Here is a 23,806-nt window from a genome sequence, read left to right on the forward strand (position 1 = left end):
TTTGAATGAAGGAAAAAATATAGGTACTTTAAGATAAACAAAATCAATGAGTACATTTCTAGCAGTCCTAGGTCACAAGGAATGTTGATGGATTTCTTCAGACTTTCTTGAAGAAATTATTCCCATTATAAACCAGGAAATGTAAAAAATGGGATTATATATTGCATCATATCAGAAAGTATGGGAGCTACTGAAGATTACTAGGGTTATGTGGAAAAACTGTCCAATCTGAAAAGATTCTGTGATAGCCTGAGTATTGACCGACCCCCTGAAGATGTCCTGATTCTCAGAATGTGTGAATATGCTGCCTTTTATGTTAAAACTTACACGTATTTTTAATTAAGGATCTTAAAGTGGAGACTATCCCAGATAATCTTAGTGGCCCCATGTAGTAAGAAAGATCCTTAAGAGAGCACAGTGATGGGAGCAGAGACAGAAGAAAAGGTGTAAAAATGGAGGCAGAGGGTCAGACTCAGAGAGAGGTTTTCTGGGCTGCTGACCTTGAAGCTGGGGAAAGGGGTGGCAAAGAAGTGCAGGCTGGTGAAGGCAAGGGGGGGATGGGATGAGGAGTGGAGAAGACTCATAAGTATATCAACCAGACAAAGAAATGAGGAGCAGCATCTTCAGAAATTCTCCTTCTTGAACTGTCATGCGTATATTTGACGTGTATACTTGTATTTTTCACTAATTTTCTCCTTTCATCATACCCCCTATCATTTTATATAGTGTTTTCATGGTGGTAAATTTTGTACTTTACTCCACAATCTATAGAACATTCATACATAGGATTATGACATGTTAGAGGAGGTGGTGGATCCACAGAAAACTCTAATCAAAGAAAACAGGAAATAGTCCTCTGAAATCTCTTTTATCATGTGATTTTACTTTTCTCTTTGTCCACTGCCACAGCCTGAGTACAGATTCATTTTATGTCTCAATAGGGTCACTAGAGCAGGCCCCTAGATGGTCTCCTGGTCTCTCATCTTTTCTCCTTTGACTCTTGCAAAAAATGATGATTCAAAAATGTAAATTTTATCAAGCCATGCCCCTGCTTAGAAACCTCTACTAGCCTCCATTGCTCTCAATACAGTTGAAAGACAGTGTGGCATCGGTGCCCTTCATACTCTGACCCCTCATGACCTGCCTGCTGCACCCTCCACAGCTTCAATCTTCTCTGCCCTGCAAGCGAGGCTTTGGGACATTTCTGAACTTCCATGCTCTCCCAGTTCTGAGACTCTCACAGGTTGTCTGCATCTTTGTATGGATTGCTGTCCTCTGAGTAACTATTTCTGACTTATCTGGTCTCCAATGGGACCTGTCCTGGTCCTTTCATACAGAAGACTCCTGAAATCACCCCTGGAGACTTGCTTTCTCTGTGACACTTACTACGTCGTCTTTTGTTTCATCATTTGTCATCTTTGCTCTAGGACCATGTTACTGCCCAATGCACCATGTTGATTACTGTGTCTCAAACACAGTTCATGGTCATACACACAGTCTACACTCCGTTAGCATTCCCTAATTAACAGCAAGAGGGCTTTCACCCACTAACATTGACATGTTTGGGGATGCTTGCCTAAAACACAAATTGTAGGTCTAAATTACTTTATGTAAAATTCGATATTAAATGGGCCTTCAACTCTGCTCGAGCACTGAGCTTTGTCCACAAGTGGAAGAACTGCTTATCACAAAGAAGAGACAAGGGAAGAAAGGACTTTGAGATGTCTTCAAGGAAGTGTGAAGATGAGCTGCTACCATAGTCTTTCTCCCCTTCCCCTCTTTATCTCTTATACCATTACTTCTTCCCCGCCTTTACTTTATTTAGGCTTTCTGTCAGGTGAGGTCTGCTCCAGACTGTTCTAAACCCAGCAGATTTATAACTAGGGCCCTGCAGTGTGTCAGGAGGAGCGATGGGAGAAAGGGTTTATATGGAGACTGGAGGCTGACATGGGCACGGCTGACTCAACTATCTTGATTCCCAAACTGAATGTGTCTTATTTTATATTAGTTGTGTTTGAGGAATCTGTCTTTTCATAGATAAACTACATATTTGGTATCTTATACAATATTTCAAATATTACATGCTAATTTTATATCTAAACCTAGAGAAAGAATTAAATTATTTGTTCAGAGATTGGACAGTTTTAATATATGAATGGTACCCTTTAGGCTTCCCTGGTGGCTCAGACAGTAAAGCGTCTGCCTATAATGCGGGAGACCCGGGTTCAACACCTGGTTTGGGAAGATCCTCTGGAGAAGGAAATGGCAACCCACTCCAGTACTCATGCCTGGAAAATCCCATGGACAGAGGAACCTGGTGGGCTACAGTCCATGGGGTCACAAAGAGTCGGACCGACTTCACATGACTTCACTTTCACCCCTTAGGTATGCATTAAAATTCCTCTTAAATTGTTTGTATAATATCAAGGAGAGGTTAAAATTTAGCATCTCCTTGGTCAGTGATAGCCATGTGTACAAACACCTTTAGTTACATCCTTTCTGTGTAAAAGACCTTTAGTTGATTCTTCCACTCAGTTACCTCCAGCACTCAGACAAGGCTTTACGTCCACATGTCAGAGGCTCTGCATAAAACATTTGAATCAGCCTTGATAACAACATTCACCTCAGAATAGTGATTTACAAAATTTCTAGATGTGGACACATACTCCATGTGTTATTTTTAATAAGTCTAAAATGTGAAAATGCTTTTGTTCCCAATGGAAACATAATAACCTTCTACAAATTTTAGATGAATAAGAACAAGTGGTCCAAAGTAAGATCTATTAATAGATCCATGATTACAAAAATACGGTATTTCACAATAACAAATTAATTTTTCCACTAATTTTGGGTGAAGTGAATGGAGATTAAGTGTGGGAAGTTCTGTCACAGCAGTGCTTAATTTCTCTGAACATCCTGCTGTGACATAAACACACCCTCACCTCCCACACCTCAGCCGAAGCACCCAGCCCCCTACCCAGCATCACCAGTACATGTTCCTCATCACCCTCCTGGTTGCCAGGGCAATGCAGTTAATTCTTCATATCAGAATTAAGTGAAAGGCAAAGCTCTTTTCTCTAAGTAATGCTCATAATTCAAGTTGCCAATTTTGACGTTAATCCAGATAATTGTCCTAGAAGCTTCTGCCAGGCCCCCTTCACCTCCTTATTCCTTAGACTGTAAATCATGGGATTCAGTACAGGCATCAAAATGGCATAGAAGACAGAGATCAGCTTCTCCTGAAGCACAGAAGGGCTGGGATTGGGCTGGATGTAAGTGAAAATGGTCATACCATAGCACAGGACAACCACTGTGAGGTGAGAGGCACAGGTGTGGAAGGCTTTCTTTCTCCCCTCTGTGGACTGGATCTTTAGGATGGTGGAGATGATTCTGATGTAGGACAGGAGAACCAGGCAGAAAGGTGTCATCAGCAACACAATGCTAGACACCATGATGGCCACCTCGTTGCAGGAGGTGTCCACACAGGCCAGCCTGACCACAGCTAGGATTTCACAGGATATGTGATCAATATACTTGTTTGTGCACATGGGCAACTGAAAGGTGATGGTGGTCTGCACGAGAGAGTTGACAGAGCCACTGACCCAGGATGTGACGGCCAGCCTAGCACAGAGCCCTCCGTGCATGATGACCGAGTATCTCAGGGGGTCGCACACAGCCACATAGCGGTCATAGGCCATCACGGCCAGGAGAACAAACTCAATCCCACCCAGGCCCAGGGAGAAGAATAACTGGGCTGCACAGCTCACGTACGGGATCCCTTTATGTCTCGCAAGAAAATGCACCAGCATCTGAGGAACGATGCTTGTGGTATAGGAGACATCAACAAGGGAGAGGTTGGTGAGAAAGAAATACATGGGAGTGTGGAGTCGGCTGTCCAGTCTGATCAGAAGAACAATGAGGACGTTCCCCAGCAGGGTCAGCAGGTAAGTGACTGAGAACAGGACGAAGAGAGCGACCTGGGTGTCCCAGTCACTGGACAGGCCGAGGAGAATGAATTCTCTCACCCAAGTCTGGTTATCTGCTCCCATTAAAAACATGTGAGGTTATTAAACTGCAGAGAGAGACAAAAATTGTAGAAGCTGTTGAAGTAACTGTAAGAATAACTTCTTAAAAGAATGCACACTGTATTCAACCTTCCAGCCTTAACCAGATGTTTTAGAGTGTTTTCGGCCAAGATGTCAGGCCTGATTCTGGTACACATTATATTTACTCCACACAAGTAATTCAAGCCATTGCCTTCTAAAGTATAGAATGGTCTGAGGGAGTTCTTCATAGCCTGGCAATAATGCAGTGCAATTTTATATCCTTTCAATTTACACTAGTTTCCAGGACAAGAGGGGATGGTAGGTGACAATGAGAGGTAAGTTGATAAACAATGCTGATAAACATGTTTCGAAGTCAAGGATAACCCTACATAAATCTGCTACACCAAACATGAGGAAATGAATAAATAATCTACCAAGAAAAAGGTTCAGAAGCGGCACACAGATAGTACAAACAAGGCTAGTGTCTCATGGAGAGATCTGAAGTTAAATCTTGTTTTCATGAACTTACCAGACATATGATTGGGTTAGAGATTTAAACTTTTATGTAGAGAATGTGATGATATTTTATAACTATGGTGTGTATTTAAGGTCAAATGTAAACAATTTATGAAGAAGTTACTTTTTGAACTATTACTGGTGGCAGGACTTTAACAGAATAGGTACCGGTTGTAACCTAAGCTCCTCCCTTGGAGAGAAACAAACATACTTCCCTCACTGCACTTCACCTTACACTCATCATTAGCTGGTTGTCCTAAAATACAAATATACCTCTTTCATGCACAAACAAATCTTATAAGTGCTTACAGAATTAAGAACATCATAGGCATGGAGTGTCTGAATACTCATTCATTAGAACCTGACATGGTTTTTATTTATTAATTTTAGCATTCATTATCATGCATGCTTTCTAGGGCAAAGCATTTTACTAAAATAACCTGTTAATACTTAAATACCTTTCATGGACATGTCAGCTATTTATTTTTAACCGATCAATGTGTGTGTGTGTCTATCTATATAGGCAATTTCCTTGATTTTAAAATAATTTAAATTCAGAATAATTGATATCAAAATATTCCTATTTTCTACAGTCATAAAACCCTTTTAAGACACCTGGCAGACTAAGAATATAGAAATAACATCTGTAAATGTATAGCTGAATAGAGGAGGGAAATGGACTTGTCTGATGGTTTTCACCGACCTGCAATGAACACTGTCTCCAACGTTAGTGGTACCATGGATCAACTTTCAGCTAAATAGAGCTAGATTCCTAGTAGGTCTCAGGATGCACAACTAAATAACTGGTAGGTAGTGTGTGTATATCTAAATGCTTGATGTCAGAAAGCTAAAGCTTGGTATTTTCAACTCTAAACAGATTGTAGGGATTTGATGCTATCTGTAAACATGTGTTGTTCATTGATGTCAACAGGTAAAATGGACTTTTGTGGGTATTTATTCCCACAAAATAATTGTTTCTTTTCTTAATAGAAACAACAGAGCAAAACCTTCCTCACATGGAACCAGGAACACAGCTCTTGTTCAAAAGCCAGCTTTGAAGATAAACACAGTTAAGAGTTGGTCTTGTTAATGCTTCCTTCCCCACAAGACAGTCTGTGGTTTTTTTTCAGTATTTGTCCCAACTCTAGCTGATTTATCTCCCTGCAGGTACCTAATAGTCCTTTAGGGCTATTAGCATACACACACACAATGCTTCTTTAATGATAAGGAGCTATTTTACATGCTTTAGGCCATATCTTCCTCATACTACACAAACTACACCTCTCAAAATGTTTTGAGTTTTCTTCGTCTAGTCAAAAATAAATAATCCAATAAACCTGCTCAAGACAATATTGACGAATGAACCCTGTGGTTCATCTCAGACATGAGCATCACAAAGGAAGGACTTCTTCATGCCTCTGCTTTATGGTCTGTGGTGGAGGTAGGGAAATTATTGTGAAACAGTAAGTGATATAATATGAAGGTGCCAGTGAAATATTCTGTTACAAATTATCTCCCACTTGCCCAATCATGGATGCTTGAAACTCAGATATTAGTAATTTATTCCTTTTCTGTTGATATTATCCTGAATTTTTAAGATATAATTAGCATAAAATGGGGGTTTTAAAATGTGAATTACTTGATCTTGTAACTCTTTAAAATAGATGATGCAAGAAGGAAAACTGAAACCCTTATAAATGGAGAAGGGATGAGGAATGATACAGAAGCTAAAGGAAAATCAGCTATGAGGTCTGGAGAGCAAAGACCAATTATTCATTGTTAAAATATACCCTTTGGTGACCCTAGGTAAAAGTATCTCCATGTGCCTTGTCCCATTAGTCCAGTTATTAATATTGACAGCAAATACAACCAAAATGCCTTCTCTCTATGACAGAGAAATAAAAAGAAAATTAGTTTTCAGATGCCCAGTGCAACTCATTTTACATGGCTTAACAACAAATTAAAAAGTTCAACTTCATTCAGTTGTGACTCACTGAAGTAAAGAAATGTGTTTATTTAAGCTTAAAGCTATTTGATCTTCAGTGTTGGCATTCTTGACAAACTAGGCTGGGACAAGTGAGAATCCTGAATACAAAAACACATGAAGGTAGCTCTCACAACCTGCAGACGTGTTTCTTTCATGTTGATCAAAATGACTCAGCGCCCATACCTCTATAAAGCTGAAGTGTCCATAGACACTTTCATAGACACTGCCCATACTTTCATTTAGAGAAATTTTCTCTGACTCATGACTGAAGAGTTGCTTGATGTAGACAGCGAGCATATCATACCTGAGAAGGAATATTTGCATCATCTTACTCTATAGAAACAGAGAGCCCACGGTCTTCAGGGTGGCTGATATCTCAAAGATGGGTTTGACACACTGAAAGAACAATTAATTTATTCTTGTTCAAGTCCTGAGATCTCCTTCCAATCTGATTTGGTGACCTGACTTCACACAATCTTAGACCAATTATGAGACCCCGTTTCTCAAACATGTGCAATCCTGACATTCACCTTTGGTGATATATTTCATTACAGCCTCAATGGATAAATCCTCACCTTATTTTTGTCTCTTGTCTTTGCCCCTGTTGCTAACACTAAGATTTTCTTTTGAAGGGTAATTCCAGCTGTCTCCAAATCTCCACAGTGCAGTCTCTACAGACAATTCTTGATGAACCAAGCCTGGGATGAGTTGGGACACCTAGATCCTAACTCCAGTTCACTGTCTTGAGTTCCTAAGGACTCTGCATAAGCCATTAATTGTCTTAAATCTTAATTTATTTGTTATTAAAAAGGAAAATTATATCTTGGGTACAAAAGCCTTCAGAAAAATTGAAACATGAGGCTTTAAGCAATTGACAGTTATATTATATTGGAAATATAATATAATATTACTACTATCTGCTAGTTAATATCAATACCTAACTAAACATTTTATACTTTTGGGCTTCCCTGACTTCATCTTTATGTCAGTACTAAACCTCAGAGTTGAGAAGCCTGCAGAAAAAAATGTACATAAGTCTAAAACTTAAGCAAAGCAGTTATTTTAGTACATTTGCAGCAATACTTAGGGTGAACAATTTCACCAGTCATGTTACATATCCTTGACCCAAAGTTTCTTACAAGTCACATCACTTTTTTTCTGTATCTTCTAAACCCACACTCCCACATGCTGCTGATGACTCTCAAACATTAATCAGTATCTGACAAGATACACACTTGTGCTACCATCTGTGTCTACGTTGATGTAAAGAGTTTTCTCCTCCAACAACGGGAAGGACCATATAGAATAGATACACCCAAATTCCTTGGGTTCCAGTAAGTCACCTGGGACTAATTGTGACTGTGAGGGGCACTACTGGGAGGAAGTTGACGAGAGCTCCAAAAACAGCTCCAACGCAGACCTAATGAGCTTTGGCACCAGCTTCACTGGCAACATAGGGCCAACGGATTCCCCTCAGGGGCCCCGTGCATTAGAGTGGTAAATGCTGCCCCACTTCCAATTCACAAGGGCAGGGCCTCCACGCTGCCCTTCCCTCTGTGGAAGGCTGTTCTCCATCCTTCTCCCACCAATATCTTCATTACAGCCCTAGGTCATTCTAAAGAGTCACAGAAGCCAGCTCACTGAGGTTTTACGATGTTCTCCTATAACCCAAAACAAACTTTAGCCTTCAGTGTCCCAATCTAGGAAGAACTGACTGGGGCTGCATTTAAATCTAGTGTAAATACCAGTTCTCCCCCTTTGGACTCCAGATGCCCTTATTTCTTCTTCTAGAAATGGGAGAGATGTGCTTCAGCCCCCTGATGTATGTGCAGTCTAATTGGTTCTGTGAGCATGACCAGTATGATAGACAGTCTAGTACATGTCTCATGATACTACTTAAGCTCCAAAAGTGATAGCATCGCATAGGCAGATTTAAAAATCCAAGATATGGAAGCAATCTAAGTGTCCATCCACAGACAAACGGATAAAGACGATGTAGTCTATATGTATATATACACAATGGAATATTACTAAGCCATTAAAACAAAAAAATTTTGCCATTGCAGCAACATGGCTGGTCTTGGAGAGAATTATGCTAAGTTGTCAGACAGCAAAAAACAATATTGCATCATGTGACTTATATGCAAAATCTAAAAAGTACAACAAACTAGTGAATGTACCAAAAAATAAGCAGTCTCGTGGATATCGAGAATAGCCCAGTGATTACCAATGGGGAGGGGCAATATAAGGGTGGAAGAAAAGGAGGTACAAATTACTGGGTGTAAGATAGGCTTAAGGATATACTGCACAACATGACGATATAGCCAATACTTTGTAACAACTGTAAATGGAAAGTAACCTTTAACTGTATAAAAATTAAGATAATCACCTATAAACCATTAAATTACATTTATAATAAAAAAATCTAAATCAACAATAAATTGACAAAGGGAGTTTTACCAATTAATTAAAAAAAAACGGAAAAGCAATAAGGTCGTCCAAAAATCTTGACAAAGAAAGCTGAAACTTCTACACTTCTTCAATTTTATTTTAATTAAAGTTTATATTTATAGAGACTATAGATTAATGTGTCATAAAAAATAATACGGAAGTACTGCTTATACTGATTTACCAGTTTCTCACAATGGAAGCATCTTGCAAAGCTACAGTACAATATCATAAGATAGTATGATAAACAGGTAATTATGTAATTATAGTCATGTGGTATGAATAATATAGTAATGTAATAATACAATATCACAATATATTGGCATTGATATCGTCAAGATACAGAACATTTCCATCGCCACAAGAATCGTTCATGTTGTCCTCTTATAGCCACATTTAGTTCTGTCCACCCTTTCAGTTCAGTTCAGTTCAGTCACTCAGTCATGTCTGACTCTTTGCAACCCCAAGAACCGCAGCATGCCAGGCCTCCCTGTCCATCACTAACTCCTGGAGTTCACCCAAACTCATGTCCATCGAGTTGGTGATGCCATCCAACCATCTCATCCTCTGTCGTCCCCTTGTCCTCCTGCCCTCAATCTTTCCCAGCATCCGGGTCTTTTCAAATGAGTCAGCTCTTCACATCAGGTGGCCAAAGTATTGGAGTTTCAGCTTCAACATCAGTCCTTCCAATGAACACCCAGGACTGATCTCCTTTAGGATGGACTGGCTGGATCTCCTTGCAGTCCAAGGGACTCTCAAGAGTCTTCTCCAACACCACAGTTCAAAAGCATCAATTCTTCTGCGCTCTGCTTTCTTTATAGTCCAACTCTCACATCCACACATGACCACTGGAAAAACCATACCCTTGACTAGACGGACCTTTGTTGGCAAAGTAATGTCTCTGCTTTTTAATATGCTATCTAGATTGGTCATAACCTTCCTTCCAAGGAGTAAGCGTCTTTTAATTTCATTGCTGCAATCACCATCTGCAGTGATTTTGGAGCCCCCCAAAATAAAGTCTTTCACTGTTTCCACTGTTTCTCCATCTATTTGCCATGAAGTGATGGGACTGAATGCCATGATCTTAGTTTTCTGAATGTTGAGCTTTAAGCCAACTTTTTCACTCTCCTCTTTCACTTTCATCAAGAGGCTCTTTAGTTCTTCTTCACTTTCTACCATAAGGGTGGTGTTATCTGCATATCTGAGGTTATTGATATTTCTCCCGGCAATCTTGATTCCAGCTTGTGTTTCTTCCAGTCCAGCGTTTCTCGTGATGTACTCTGCATAGAAGTTAAATAAGCACGGTGACAATATACAGCCTTGACGTACTCCTTTGCCTATTTGGAACCAGTCTGTTGTTCCATGTACAGTTCTAACTGTTGCTTCCTGACCTGTATACAAAATTCTCAAGAGGCAGGTCAGGTGGTCTGGTATTCCCGTCTGTTTCACAATTTTTCACAGTTGATTATGATCCACACAGTCGAAGGCTTTGGCATAGTCAATAAAGCAGAAATAGATGTTTTTCTGGAACTCTCTTGCTTTTTTGATGATCCAGCTGATGTTGACAATTTGATCTCTGGTTCCTCTGCCTTTTCTAAAACCAGCTTGAACATCTTGAAGTTCACGGTTCACATATTGCTGAAGCCTGGCTTGGAGAATTTTAAGCATTACTTTACTAGTGTGTCTCCTTTTAACCTCTAGTTATTACCATCTGTTCTCTCAATCTATAATTTTAACATTTCAAGAATTATATATAAGTAAAATCATACAGTATATTCCTTTAGGACTGTCTTCTTCATTGGTAACTTGGAGTCACACACTGGCACATAGTGATCATAGGCCATCACTGCCGAGGGAAAATCCCCAACTTACCCAAACCTAGCGAGGAAAATAACTGGGCTGCACAGCTCCTATGTGGAATTACTTGATGTTCCTCAAGAAAATGTACCAGCATCTGAGGAAACTAATATAATGTTGTATGTCAATTATGCCTCAGTTTTAAAGATAATTAAATCACCACAAATTTTTAAGTAGTAAAGTAAATAAAAATATACCATTCTGATGCAAATTGGTTATACTAGGAAGGTTGTGTGTGTATTGAGGGGTGGAAAGAGCAGGAGGGCATATGTGGGAATTTTTCGTACTTTCTGCCTAACTTTGCTGTGAATTTAAAACTGCTCTAAAAAAACAAGTTAATTAGTTGGGATTGTTCTAGCTTCCACTTAGGTTGCAGAAAGCTAGAAAGAGCATTGGTTCCATCTTAAAACAAGAATGTTTCAGTGAACTACAAAAACATAACTCCCGTGAAATCATTGGTTAACTGACATTGCAGGGCAACCAAATAGCACAAATCTCAAGAAGGCTAAGTCCATCCAGGAAAAGAAAGGATGTGAGCTCCGACTTACATGGGTCACAATATGGAAGGACAATAGGCCCCCAAACTAGTGAGTGAAAATTGATTCAACAAATTGCTAAAGTTCAAGTGTGGGATGTGGTGAGCATAGAATGGCTGAGAGCCATGGCAAAAAGAGGAGTTCCACCAATTCTCAGTGTTTTCTCCACAGATTTAGGACAGTCCTTGCAAGAATGTTTGCCGGAAAGTGGAAAACCAGAGAAAGCCTTCTTCCTGGTGCAGGTCTAAGAGAAGGCAACCACAGCCACCGCAGTGAGCAGAAGGAACTCTCCAACCACCAGTCACCACAGAAACACAAACTCAAACCCAGCTCATCCCATGACTGTGTTGATTCCCACACCATCTATAAAACACGTGTCAAACTGAAGAAATAGTCCATTTCAAGGCATTATACTATTTATGTTAGAGTCTATTATACTATGTGAAAAATATAAGCTGTAAATCTAAATTAAAGGTCAGAGGAAAAGGCAAAAAAATGTAAATGCCACTGAATAAAAGGTTAACAGAAGAAAATCAGATATTTTTGGATTACAGGAACTATCGCACAAGGGTTTAAAATAAGACTCATAAATAAGTTAAAAGGTCTAAAAGAAAAGATAAACATTGTCATAAATTCTTGAGAAATTTCAATATCGAACTGAAAACTACACAGAGAAATTAAGTTGAAATGCTAGGTGTGAAGGACATAGTCAAAGAACTAACGATTGCTTATGAGTAGACTCAATAGAATCAAAAAATGATCAGTAAGAAAAAAGATGAACCGATAGAAATTAGCAAAACTGAAGCACAAAGAGGAAAAAATTATAATGATAAAAAGAGAAAAGACTCTTCCAAGGGCTGTGGGACAATAGCAAACAAGCTAACATATGTGAAATTGGAAAATCCCAACAGAAAAACAGAGATAGAAGGAATATAAGAAATACTTGAAGATAGAGTGACTGAAAAAAAAAATAGTGAAAGAAATTGACAGCACAAAACCAAGAAATTCAGCAAAATAAGGAAAAACAAAAATGTGGACATATGACATTCTATCTAAAAGGGGAAAATAAAGTGGAGATCTAGAAGCCCGAAATAAAGTTACATCACATATAGAAGCAGAACTGAAAGTAGAATGCTTCTCAGAAACTATACAAAACAGAAGACACGGAGGGATAAAGGTAGAGTCCAAGGCAGTGGTGGTGAGTGGGGGGGCTGTCATCAAAGAATTCTTTGTGTAGAGAAAATGTCTTTTGAGAATGAAGGAGAAATAAAGACCTTTTCAAATAAACAAACCTGAATGAATATTTTCCAGCAGACCTAGATTTCAAGAAATGATAATGGAATTCTTCAGGGGTTCTTGAAGAAATAATTCCCATTACAAGGCAGGAAATCTAAAAGATAGATTGTATATTGTATCACATCAAAAAGTAAGAGAGCTATTGAAGATTACTGGGGTCATGGGGAAAAACCAAGTGTCCGATCTGAATAGGTTCTGTGATAAGCTAAGTAATGACTGACCTCCTGAAGATGTCTTTGCCCTGATTCTCAGAATGTGTGAATATGCTGCCTTTTATGTTAAAAGTTACTTGCACATGTTTTAAATTAAGGATCTTAACATGGAGGCTATTCTGGATAATCTTAGGGGTCCCACGTCGTAAGATGGATCTTTCAGAGAGCACAATGGTGGGAAGAGAGACAATAGAAAGAGATATGAGATGGAGGCAGAACCTAGAAGGGTGGGATGGGGTGGGAGAGGGGTCCATGGGGGAGGGGACACATGTATACCTGTGGTTGATTCATGATGATGTATGGCAGAAACCAAAACAATATTGTAAAGCAATTATCCTCCAATTGAAAATAAATAATTAAAAAATTAAAAGTTTCTAAAATAAATACATACAAATAAAAATATGGTAAACTGTGCTAAAAAATTAAAATACGGTAAACTGTGTTTGAGCCCTGGGTTGGGAAGATCCCCTGGAAGAGGGCATGGCAACCCACTCCAGTATTCTTGCCTGGAGAATCCCCGTGGGCAGAGGAGCCTGGCGGGCTGTAGCCCTTGCGGTTGCAAAGAGCTGGACACGACTAAACACAGCACACAAACTGTGCTTAAGGCATATGCGGGGGGGCCGGGGGGAAGAAAATGGAGGCAGAGGATCAGACTCAGAGAAAGGTTTCCTGTGCTGCTGACCTTGAAGCTGGGAGAAAGGGTGACAAGCAAAGTGGAGGCTGGTGAAGGCAAAGTGGTCATGAGATGAAGACCACAGAAGAGTCACAGATATCTCAACCAGGCATAGAAACTCCCCTTCTTAAAGCATCGTGTGTATAATTGATGTGCGTATACTTGTATTTTTCATTAATTTTCTTCTACTAGCTCCCCACTGGTCTCAGATGAAGTTGAAAGAATATCTTGCATCAGTGCCCTCTGTACCCTGACACTTCTACCTGCCTGCTTCACCCTCACTACGCCTCGATCTTCTATCTTCTCTGCGCTGCAAGTGAGGATTTGGGACATTTCTGAACTGTCATGCTCTTCCAGCTCTGCCCCTCTCCCAGGTTGTCTGCACTGTGGTTTGGACTGTTGTCATCTGGGTAACTTTCCCTTACTTTTCTGGTCTCCACTTGGACCCTTTCTCTTTTTAAGGTACAATTAAATATCAACTCTGTTTGAACACCGAGATTGTGTGTTCACAAGCAGAAGAACTGCACATCAACTGACTCTAAGAGACAATGGAAGAAAAAACTTTGAGAAGTCTTCAAGGGAGCATGAAGATGAGCTGCTATCATATTCTTTCTCCCCCTTTCCCTGTATTTCTTGTACAATTACTACTTTGCCCTCTTTTATTTAGGCTTTCTCTCGGAGGTGAGGTCTACTCTAAACTAATTCAGCTCAGTAGATTTACAAAGATGAGCTAGGGCCCTGTTGTGTGGAGGAGGAAGGATGGAAGAAGGTGTTTCTATGGAGAAGGGAAGCTGACATCTGCACAGCTGACGCGACCATCTTGGTTCACCAAATTAAGTCTGTCTTATTTTACATCAGTATTGGATGAGGAAGCTTTCTTAATTAGATTAAGTACATCTTAAAAATCTTATACATTATTTCAAATTTTATGTGCCTATTGTGTGTCTAAAGTCTAGGAAACGAGCTAATATATTTTTCAGAGGTTGGAGAGTTTTAACTTTTAAACGGTACCCTGTCAAATTCTTCATAAACTGTGAGGTTAAATTAATGAGAGTAGTTACATTAGTAATTCATACTACTATCAGAAAGAGTTTGAAATGTAGCTGTTCCTGGGCCAATCCCAGCCATGTGTATATTCACCTTTAGTCATATTCTATCCAGGTAAAACAAGACCTTTACTTGACTGTTCTTCTGAGTCACCTCGGGGACCCAAAGGTTGAGTTTTATCTCCAGATCTCAAAGGTCAAGCTCAAAAACATTTTTAATCAGCTTGATAGCAACACTCTCCTCAGAACAGTAATTCATACAATTACTGGATATGGATATATATCCCACACATTATTTTTAGTGACTCTAAAAGGTAAAAATGCTTTTGTTCCCAATGAAAACACAATAAAGCCGTAAAAAAAATTTTTTTATTAATAAGGACCAGTGATATTATGAGAAAAAATACTATGAATATTTATATACAAGTCATTTTGTAGACAATTTTCATTTCTCTTGGGAAGATTCCTAAGAGGAAAACTGCTGGGTCATGTGGCAAGCATATGGTTAATTTTATAAAAAACTGCCACTTTATACTCTTAACAGCAATGAGTTCACATTGCTCCATATCTGTACCAGAACTCAGCACTACCAGTATTCTTAATTTTAGTCATTTGAGTGGGTCACTTGGTTTTTAAAAAAGAGTTATGCATTTGGAAGTCTAAGTACATATTTCTAAATTTACAAAAAGAACAAATAGTCCAAAGAAAGATCCATGAATAGGCCGATGATTACAAACAAAATTATAAAGCAAAACATGGTATTTTTTTCATTATTCTAGGGTCATATGAATGGAGACTGAGCAGTTCTATTACAGTAGTGCTTTATTTTTTAAACATGCTGCCATGACATAGAGATATGCCCATGTCCCACACTCTAACCCAGCTAATTATAGTCTCCTACCCAGCATCACCAATTCCTGGTTGCCAGGGTAATGAATTTGAAGCTTCATATCAGAGTTAAGTGGGAGAACACACAGGCAAAGCTCTTTTGCCTAAGTGATGCTCATGATTTATCAAGTCGCCAATTTTGACATTAATCCAGATAATTGTCCTAGAAGCTTCTGCCAGGCCCCCTTCACCTCCTTATTCCTTAGACTGTAAATCATGGGGTTCAGTACAGGCATCAAAATGGCACAGAAGACAGAGATCAGCTTCTCCTGAAGCACAGAAGGGCTAGAATTGGGCTGGATGTAAGTGAAAATGGTCATGCCGTAGCACAGGACAACCACTGTGAGGTGAGAGGCACAGGTGCGAAAGGCTTTCTTTCTCCCCTCTGTGGACTGGATCTTTAGGATGGTGGAGACGATCCTGATGTAGGACAGCAGAACCAGGCAGAAAGGTGTCATCAGCAACACAATGCTAGACACCATGATGGCCACCTCGTTGGAGGAGGTGTCCACACAGGCCAGCCTGACCACAGCTAGGATTTCACAGGATATGTGATCAATATACTTGTTCGTGCACATGGGCAACTGAAAGGTGATGGTGGTCTGCAGGAGAGAGTTGACAGAGCCACTGACCCAGGATGTGACGGCCAGCCTAGCACAGAGCCCTCCGTGCAAGATGACTGAGTATCTCAGGGGGTCGCACACAGCCACATAGCGGTCATAGGCCATCACGGCCAGGAGAACAAACTCAATCCCACCCAGGCCCAGGGAGAAGAATAACTGGGCTGCACAGCTCACGTACGGGATCCCTTTATGTCCCGCAAGAAAATGCACCAGCATCTGAGGAACGATGCTTGTGGCATAGGAGACATCAACAAGGGAGAGGTTGGTGAGAAAGAAATACATGGGAGTGTGGAGTCGGCTGTCCAGTCTGATCAGAAGAACAATGAGGACGTTCCCCAGCAGGGTCAGCAGGTAAGTGACTGAGAACAGGACGAAGAGAGTGACCTGGGTGTCCCAGTCACTGGACAGGCCGAGGAGAATGAATTCTCTCACCCAAGTCTGGTTATCTGCTCCCATATAAAATAGAGAATTACTAATCTGCAGAGAATGTCAGAAATAACAGATGCTACTGAATTAAAGAATCATAAGAGTAACTTCTTAGAAGAATGCTTAACATAATGATCGGCCAACCTTGACCAGATACTCTAGACCATTTATGGACCACGAAGACAGGCCTGATTCTACTATGTATTATATCTACTCTACATAAGAGAGAGGCTAGCACTTTCCTCTGGACATGATGTGATCTCATAGTCAGTTAAAGCTTGGAAATAATGCCGAGCAATTTTTGGAAGCTCGGTTTCTTTCTAAGTTACTGCAATTTCCAGAGAGGGGAGAAGTGCAGATGACAATGGGAAGTAAAATGATTAACCATGAAGGTAAACATGGTCTGAAGTTCGCAGACTTCCCTCTATGTATCTACTACACAAAATATGGTAAAATGTATAAATTAAATATTTTTAAAGGATTGTAAGAGGCAGATAACAAGTAAAACTGGCCAATGATGGAAAAATCTAGAATTTGGGAACCTGAATGTAAATCTTTCTTTATGACTTAGTAGATGCTTGATTGGGTTAGAAATTTAAACTTTTGCATACCAAATTTGATAATGCTGCATAACTTAAAAGTGTATGTATGCTCAAGTGTAGATAACATGGGGAAAGTATTTTATAAACTTACTTGTCATCATACTTCAGTAGTAGCATACTACCAGGTATAACAGGAGCTGTGCCCTGTGAGAGACGGAGTAACGAATGTGCTTTCCTCATATTCCCTCCAGTTTCAGACATTAAAATAAATGAAGCAAAACCCTGAATAGATTTGAAGTCTAAGAAGTTGGCTTGGATGCTTTGAAACTCCAGGAAATTATGAGTCTCTTTGAAATTTGGTGTCTTCCGTCTTTGGAAGGGGAAGAGGGCAATTTTATTGTTCTTTTTATTTTTCTACCCTATTTTTTACTCATTCTGACTTGCTCTTTTTATTTTCCTATACATATGTATAGGAATATACATAGCCTGTATATATGATCTAGCGTGTATATATGATCTCAGTAAAACTAATAGTATGAAAATAATAGCTTAAGCTTCCTAGTATTAAAGAGGAAAACAAATCTTAACTTTTGTTAACTATTTAGCAGATCTGCATAATAAGTAGATATTTTGTTTTTGAATGATTTTGCAAACATGGATGAAGTGCCATCTTCCCTGGATGTTGGAATTTCAATTGTGAATATTACTCTTCTCCTCTGCTCAAACTGTAGTGCTGGAGAAGACTCTTGAGTAAGGAAATCAAACCAGTCAGTTCTAAAGGAAATCAACCCTGAATATTCACTGGAAGAACTGAGGTCGAAGCTGAAGCTCCAATACTTTGGTCACCTGATGTGAAGCGCTGATTCACTGAAAAAGACCCTGATACTGGGAAGGACTTAAGGCAATAGGGGAAGGGACTGGCAGAGGATGAGATGGTTAGATAGCATCACCGACTCAATGACATGAGTTTGAACACACTCTGGGAGGTAGCAGACATTCCCCTTTGCGCTGTACAAGCTGCCTGGAGAGCATGCAGCCCAAGTCTCCCCGTGTTCCTCTTACTCACCAGCACACCTCTCTGCTACAGCCCTCACATGACTACACATGACGGTCAGCATCACATCTGAGGGGAAGTGTGACTTTTAAAGCCTAACAGTTCCTGCTTTGAAGCTACAATTGACCCCTGAAGAATGATGAGGTTAGGGGTGACCAGCCTCGGTGCAGTTGAATATCCAAGTGTAATTTACAGACAGCCCTCTGCATTCCCATCTCCTCCACTTCAGCAGACTCAACCATACTTCCGTGGTGCAAGGCTGTACCATTCACTGTACTGTAGTATTTACACTGAAAAAGTCTGCATAAAAGGAGACCCGCACAATGCAAAGTTGTGTTGCTCAAGGGTCAACAAGTTCCTTTTGGACCTCTCTGATTCAGCCTGTGCCTACTGGAAAGCAGCCGATACTTTCACTAGACCGATCATTCTAAATTGCAAATTTAATTATAGCCTTAAATAGCTAACAGATCTTCTGATATGTAATTGCTTACAGAATTAAAACATCCTGAGTAGGAGAATCATTATATTTTACATTAATTGTAGCATTCAATATCCTGTACATGTTTCAGAGCAAAGCATTCTATTATTAAAACTCTACTAATAATTAAACACTTATTATGGATAAATTGGCGAATTACATTTAACCCATCAAAGAGTGTGTTTATTTTCAAAATACATTGTTTTGGTTTTACGATTACTTAAATTTTAATACATTGGTATCCAAATATTCCTGGTTCCTATAGTCATAAAGTCCTTCCTTAGACACCTAGTAAATTAAGAAAATAGATACAGCATCTGTATTTATTCCTTTTATATTGAGTGTCTTCTTTGTGAACTGTTTGGACATAATTATTCTAAATAGGATTTTAAAATATGAATTAACTGAATTTATTGTGCTCCTTTAAAATATGTCATGAAAGAGTAGAAAACTGAGACCCTTAGAAATGGGCGGGAGGGCGATGAGGGACACAGAAATTATAGGGAAAATCAAATATGATGTTTGGAGAGCAAAGACCAATTATTCATTGTTAAAATATACCCTTTGGTGACCTTAATTAAAAGTATCCCCCTGTGCCTTCTCCCATTAGTCCAATTATTAATATAAAAAATAGAACCAAAATGCCTTTGCTCTATGACAAAAAAGTGGAAACAGAAAATGAGTTTTCAGATTCCTAATACAACATATTTTATGTAACTTAATACAACTAACTAGTTCAATTTAGTCAGTTATGATTTTTTGTTTAAATTTTTTAAAAGTGTCCATTTAAGCTTAAACCTATTTGATTCTAAATAGCATCTATGGGATTCTAAACAGTCCTGGACAGGACAAGTGAAAGTCCTAAGGACAGAAGCAGAATTCTCAACTGTGGGTCCTACATATTTATATACCTGCAGGTATGTTCCTTTCATATCCGCGTCATCTCCATGTAGGGAAAGAGAGCCCAGGGCCCTTTGGGTGGTTGATATCTCAAGAATGGGTTTGACATGCTAAAAGATCACTTAATTGTTTTTTCTCTTTGGGTTAACCTCTTAAGCCTGATATGGTTACCTGAGTTTTCACTTAATCAAGCCCAATGTCTTAAATTCAGCTTCTCAAACATGTGCAACCTAGCATTCACTTTTGGTGAAATATCTTTATGGTTTCATCATGAGAATTCTCACCTTCTTCATATGTCTTGTCCCCTGTTGCTAAGACTAGAGTTCTCTTGAAGTCAAGTTCCCTCTGTCGGGCAAGTCACCACAGTGCAGTCTCTGCAGCCAATTCTAGAGAAATCAACCCTAGGGTGAGAGTTAGGAGACCAACCTAGACCTAACTCCAATTCACTCCCTACATGCTAAAGGTCTTTGCATAAACCATTAATTGCTTTACATTTTAATTTGCCTGTTATCAAAAGGAAAAGCATAGTATCATGAGTATCAAACCCTTCACAAATAATTGAGACAGGAGGCTTTAAAGCAATTTATGTTTTCTTGTTTAAAAATGTAATGCGCTAATATTCCCACCATCTGTTGTCAATACTAATATCTAACTAAAGGTTTCATAATTCTAGGTTTCCTCCTTAAGTGTCTTCATCTCTTTGTATCAGTTCCAAACCTGGGAGAAGTCTGTTGAAAAATATCATATCTAAGCCTCTTGCCTTTGCAAAACACAATTACTTTACTATATACTTTTGCTATGATACTTAGAATAAGAAGAGTTCACCAGCCATGTTTCATATCCCTTGCATCCCTAATCCAAAATCTTTAACAAATCACATCAATTCTGTTTCTATATCTTCTAAACCCACACTTCCACATGCTGTTGATGCCTATCAAACATTAATCAGTGTCTGACAAAATAAACATTTCTGCTACTGTTTATGTCTAAGTTGACCTAAAGAGTTTTCTTTTCCAATAAAAGGATGGACCATATTGAATAGATACTCCCAAATTCCTTGAGCTCCAGTAAGTCACCTGGGACTAATTGTGACTGTGAGGGACACTACTGGGAGGAAGTTGACAAGAGCTCCAAAAACAGCTCCAACACAGACCTAATGAGCTTTGGCAGCCGCTTCACTGGCAATGCAGGACCAATGGATTCCCCTCAGGGGCCCCGTGCATCAGAATGGTAATTGCTATTCCCACTCCCAATTTAAAAGGGTGGGGCCTCCATGCTGCCATTCTTCCCATGGAAGGCTGTTCTCCATCCTTCTCCTACCAACATCTACGTTGTAGCCCTAGGTCATTCTAAAAAGTCAAAGAAGCCAGCTCACAGAGATTTTAGGATGTTCCCCTGTTACTCAAACCAAACTTTAACCTTCAGTGTCCCAATCTAGGAAGAACTGACAGGGGTTGCCTCTAAATCTAGTGTAAACACCAATTCTCTCCCGTTGAGCTCCAGACGCCCTTATTTCTTCTCCTAGAGACAGGAGAGATGTGCTTTGTCCCCTAATGTATGCACACATGATTTCATGGGTTCTGTGAGCATGGCCAGTATGACAGACATTCTAGTACATGTCTCATGACACTGCTGCTGCTGCTGCCGCTAAGTCGCTTCAGTCGTGTCCGACTCTGTGCGACCCCATAGATGGCAGCCCACCAGGCTCCCCCATCCCTGGGATTCTCCAGGCAAGAACACTGGAGTGGGTTGCCATTTCCTTCTCCAGTGCATGAAAGTGAAAAGTGAAAGTGAAATCGCTCAGTCGTGTCCGACTCTTAGCGACCCCATGGACTGCAGCCTACCAGGCTCCTCTGTCCATGGGATTTTCCAGGCAAGAGTTCTCGAGTGGGGTGCCATTGAGCTCTAAAAGCAATAGCATCACATAGACAGATTTTAAAATCTAAGATACGGAAGCAATCTAAGTGTCCATCCACAGATGAATGGATAAAGAAGATGTGGTATATATGCGTATGTATATATACACAATAAAATACTACTCAGCACAAATAAAACCAAAATTTTGCCATTTGTAGCAACATGGATGGTCTAGAAGAGCATTATACTAAGTCAAGTCAGACAGCAAAGGACAAATATTGCATCATGTTACTTACATGTGAAATATTAAAAAATACAACAAACTAGTGAATATACCAAAAAGTAAGCAGATTTACAGATATACAAAACAAACCAGTGGTTACCAGTGGGGAGAAGTGGGGAGGGGCAGTACATGGGTGCAGGAAGAGGAGGTGCAAATTATTGGGTGTAAGATAGGCTTTTCCAGTGAGTCAGTTCTTCGCATCAGGTGGCCAAAGTTTTGGATCTTCAGCTTCAGCATCAGTCCTTCCAATGAAGATTCAGGATTGATTTCCTTTAGGATTAACTGGTTGGATCTCCTTGCAGTCCAAGGGACTTTCAAGAGTCTTCTCCAACACCATAGTTCAAAAGCATCAATTCTTTGGTGCTTAGCTTTCTTTATAGTCCAAATCTCACATCCATACATGACTACTGGAAAAACACAGCTTTGACTAGAAGGACCTTTGTTGGCAAAGTAATGTCTCTGCTTTTTAATATGCTGTCTAGGTTGTTCATAGCTTTTCTTCCAAGGAGCAACAGTCTTTTAATTTCATGGCTGCACTCACCATCTACATTGATTTTGGAGCCCCCAAAAATAAATCCTGTCACTGTTTCCATTGTTTCCCCATCTATTTGCCATGAAGTGATGGGACAGATGCCATGATCTTACTTTTCTGAATGTTGAGCTTTAAGCCAGGTTTTTCACTCTCCTCTGTCACTTTCATCAAGAAGCTCTTTAGTTCTTCTTTGCTTTCTGTCATAAGGGTGGTGTCATTTGTGTATCTGAGGTTATTGATATTTCTCCTGGCAATCTTGATTCCAGCTTGTGCTTCATCCAGCCCAGCATTTCGCGTGATGTACTCTATATATAAGTTAAATAAGCAGGGTGACAATATACAGCCTTGACATACTCCTTTCCCGATTTGGAACCAGTCTATTGTTCCATGTCTAGTTCTAACTGTTGCTTCTTGACCTGCATATAGCAGGCAGGTCAGGTGGTCTGGTATTCCCATCTCTTGAAGAATTTTCCATAGTTTGTGATCCACACAGTCAAAGGCTTTGGCGTAGCCAATAAAGCAATAGTAGATTTTGGGGGGAACTTTCTTGCTTTTTCAATGATCCAGCAGATGTTGGCAATTTGATCTCTGGTTCCTCTACCTTTTCTAAATTCAGCTTGAACATCTGGAAATTCATGGTTCACGTACTGTTTAAGCCTGGCTTGGATAATTTTGAGCATTATTTTGCTAACGTGTGAGATGAGTGCAATTGTGTGGTAGTTTGAACCTTCTTTGGCATTGCCTTTCTTTGGGATTGGAATGAAAACTGACCTTTTCCAGTCCTGTGGCCACTGCTGAGTTTTCCAGATTTGCTGGCATTTCACTGATGCTGAAGCCAAAACTCTAATACTTTGGCCACCTGATGCAAAGAACTGACTCATTGGAAAAGACCCTAATGCTGGGAAAGATTGAAGGCGGGAGGAGAAGGGGACAACAGAAGATGAGATGGTTGGATGGCATCACTGATGCTATTGCCATGAGTTTGAGTAGGCTCCAGGAGTTGGTGAGGGACAGGAAAGCCTGGCATGCTGCAGTCCGTGAGGTCACAAAGAATCGGACACAACTGAGTGACTGAATTGAACTGAAGATAGGCTTAAGGATATACTGCACAACATGAGGGATATAGCCAATATTTTGTAACAACTGTAAATGGAAAGTAACTTTTAAATTGTATAAAAATTAAGATAATCACCTATTTAAGCCAGTAAATTATATTTATATTAAATAAAATCTAAATCTACAAAAAGTTGACAAAGACAGTATCAGCAATTAATTAAAAAATGGAAAAACAATAAGGTCATCCAACATTCTTGACAGAGAAGGATGAAACTTCTATGCCTCTTCAAACTTTAATTAAAGTTTGTACTTAGATTGTAAATCAACGTGTCATATGAAATAATACAGAAGTATCTCTTATACCCTTTGACTAGTTTCCCCCCAGTGGTAACATCTTGGAAAGCTACAGTACAATATCATAAAATAGTATCATACATAATGTAACTATGTAGTTATACTCATGTGACATGATTAACATGATAATGTAATAATACAGTATTATAACATATTGGCATTTATATAGTCAAGATACAGAACATTTCCATCACCA

At 39.5% G+C, this 23,806-nt stretch overlaps 2 protein-coding genes across 2 annotated transcripts; both read right to left on the reverse strand.

The window, feature by feature from the left end:
* On the reverse strand, window positions 3,096–4,049 carry LOC102184973 (olfactory receptor-like protein OLF3). Its single transcript, XM_005679560.2, has one exon. The coding sequence runs from the start codon at window positions 4,047–4,049 to the stop codon at window positions 3,096–3,098; it is 954 nt and encodes a 317-aa protein (XP_005679617.2).
* Window positions 15,544–16,618, reverse strand: LOC102184691 (olfactory receptor-like protein OLF3). Its single transcript, XM_005679559.2, has one exon. The coding sequence runs from the start codon at window positions 16,582–16,584 to the stop codon at window positions 15,631–15,633; it is 954 nt and encodes a 317-aa protein (XP_005679616.2). The 5' UTR covers window positions 16,585–16,618; the 3' UTR covers window positions 15,544–15,630.

This window comes from Capra hircus, chromosome 4 (genome assembly GCF_001704415.2).
Source record: "Capra hircus breed San Clemente chromosome 4, ASM170441v1, whole genome shotgun sequence".
Taxonomy (NCBI): domain Eukaryota; kingdom Metazoa; phylum Chordata; class Mammalia; order Artiodactyla; family Bovidae; genus Capra; species Capra hircus.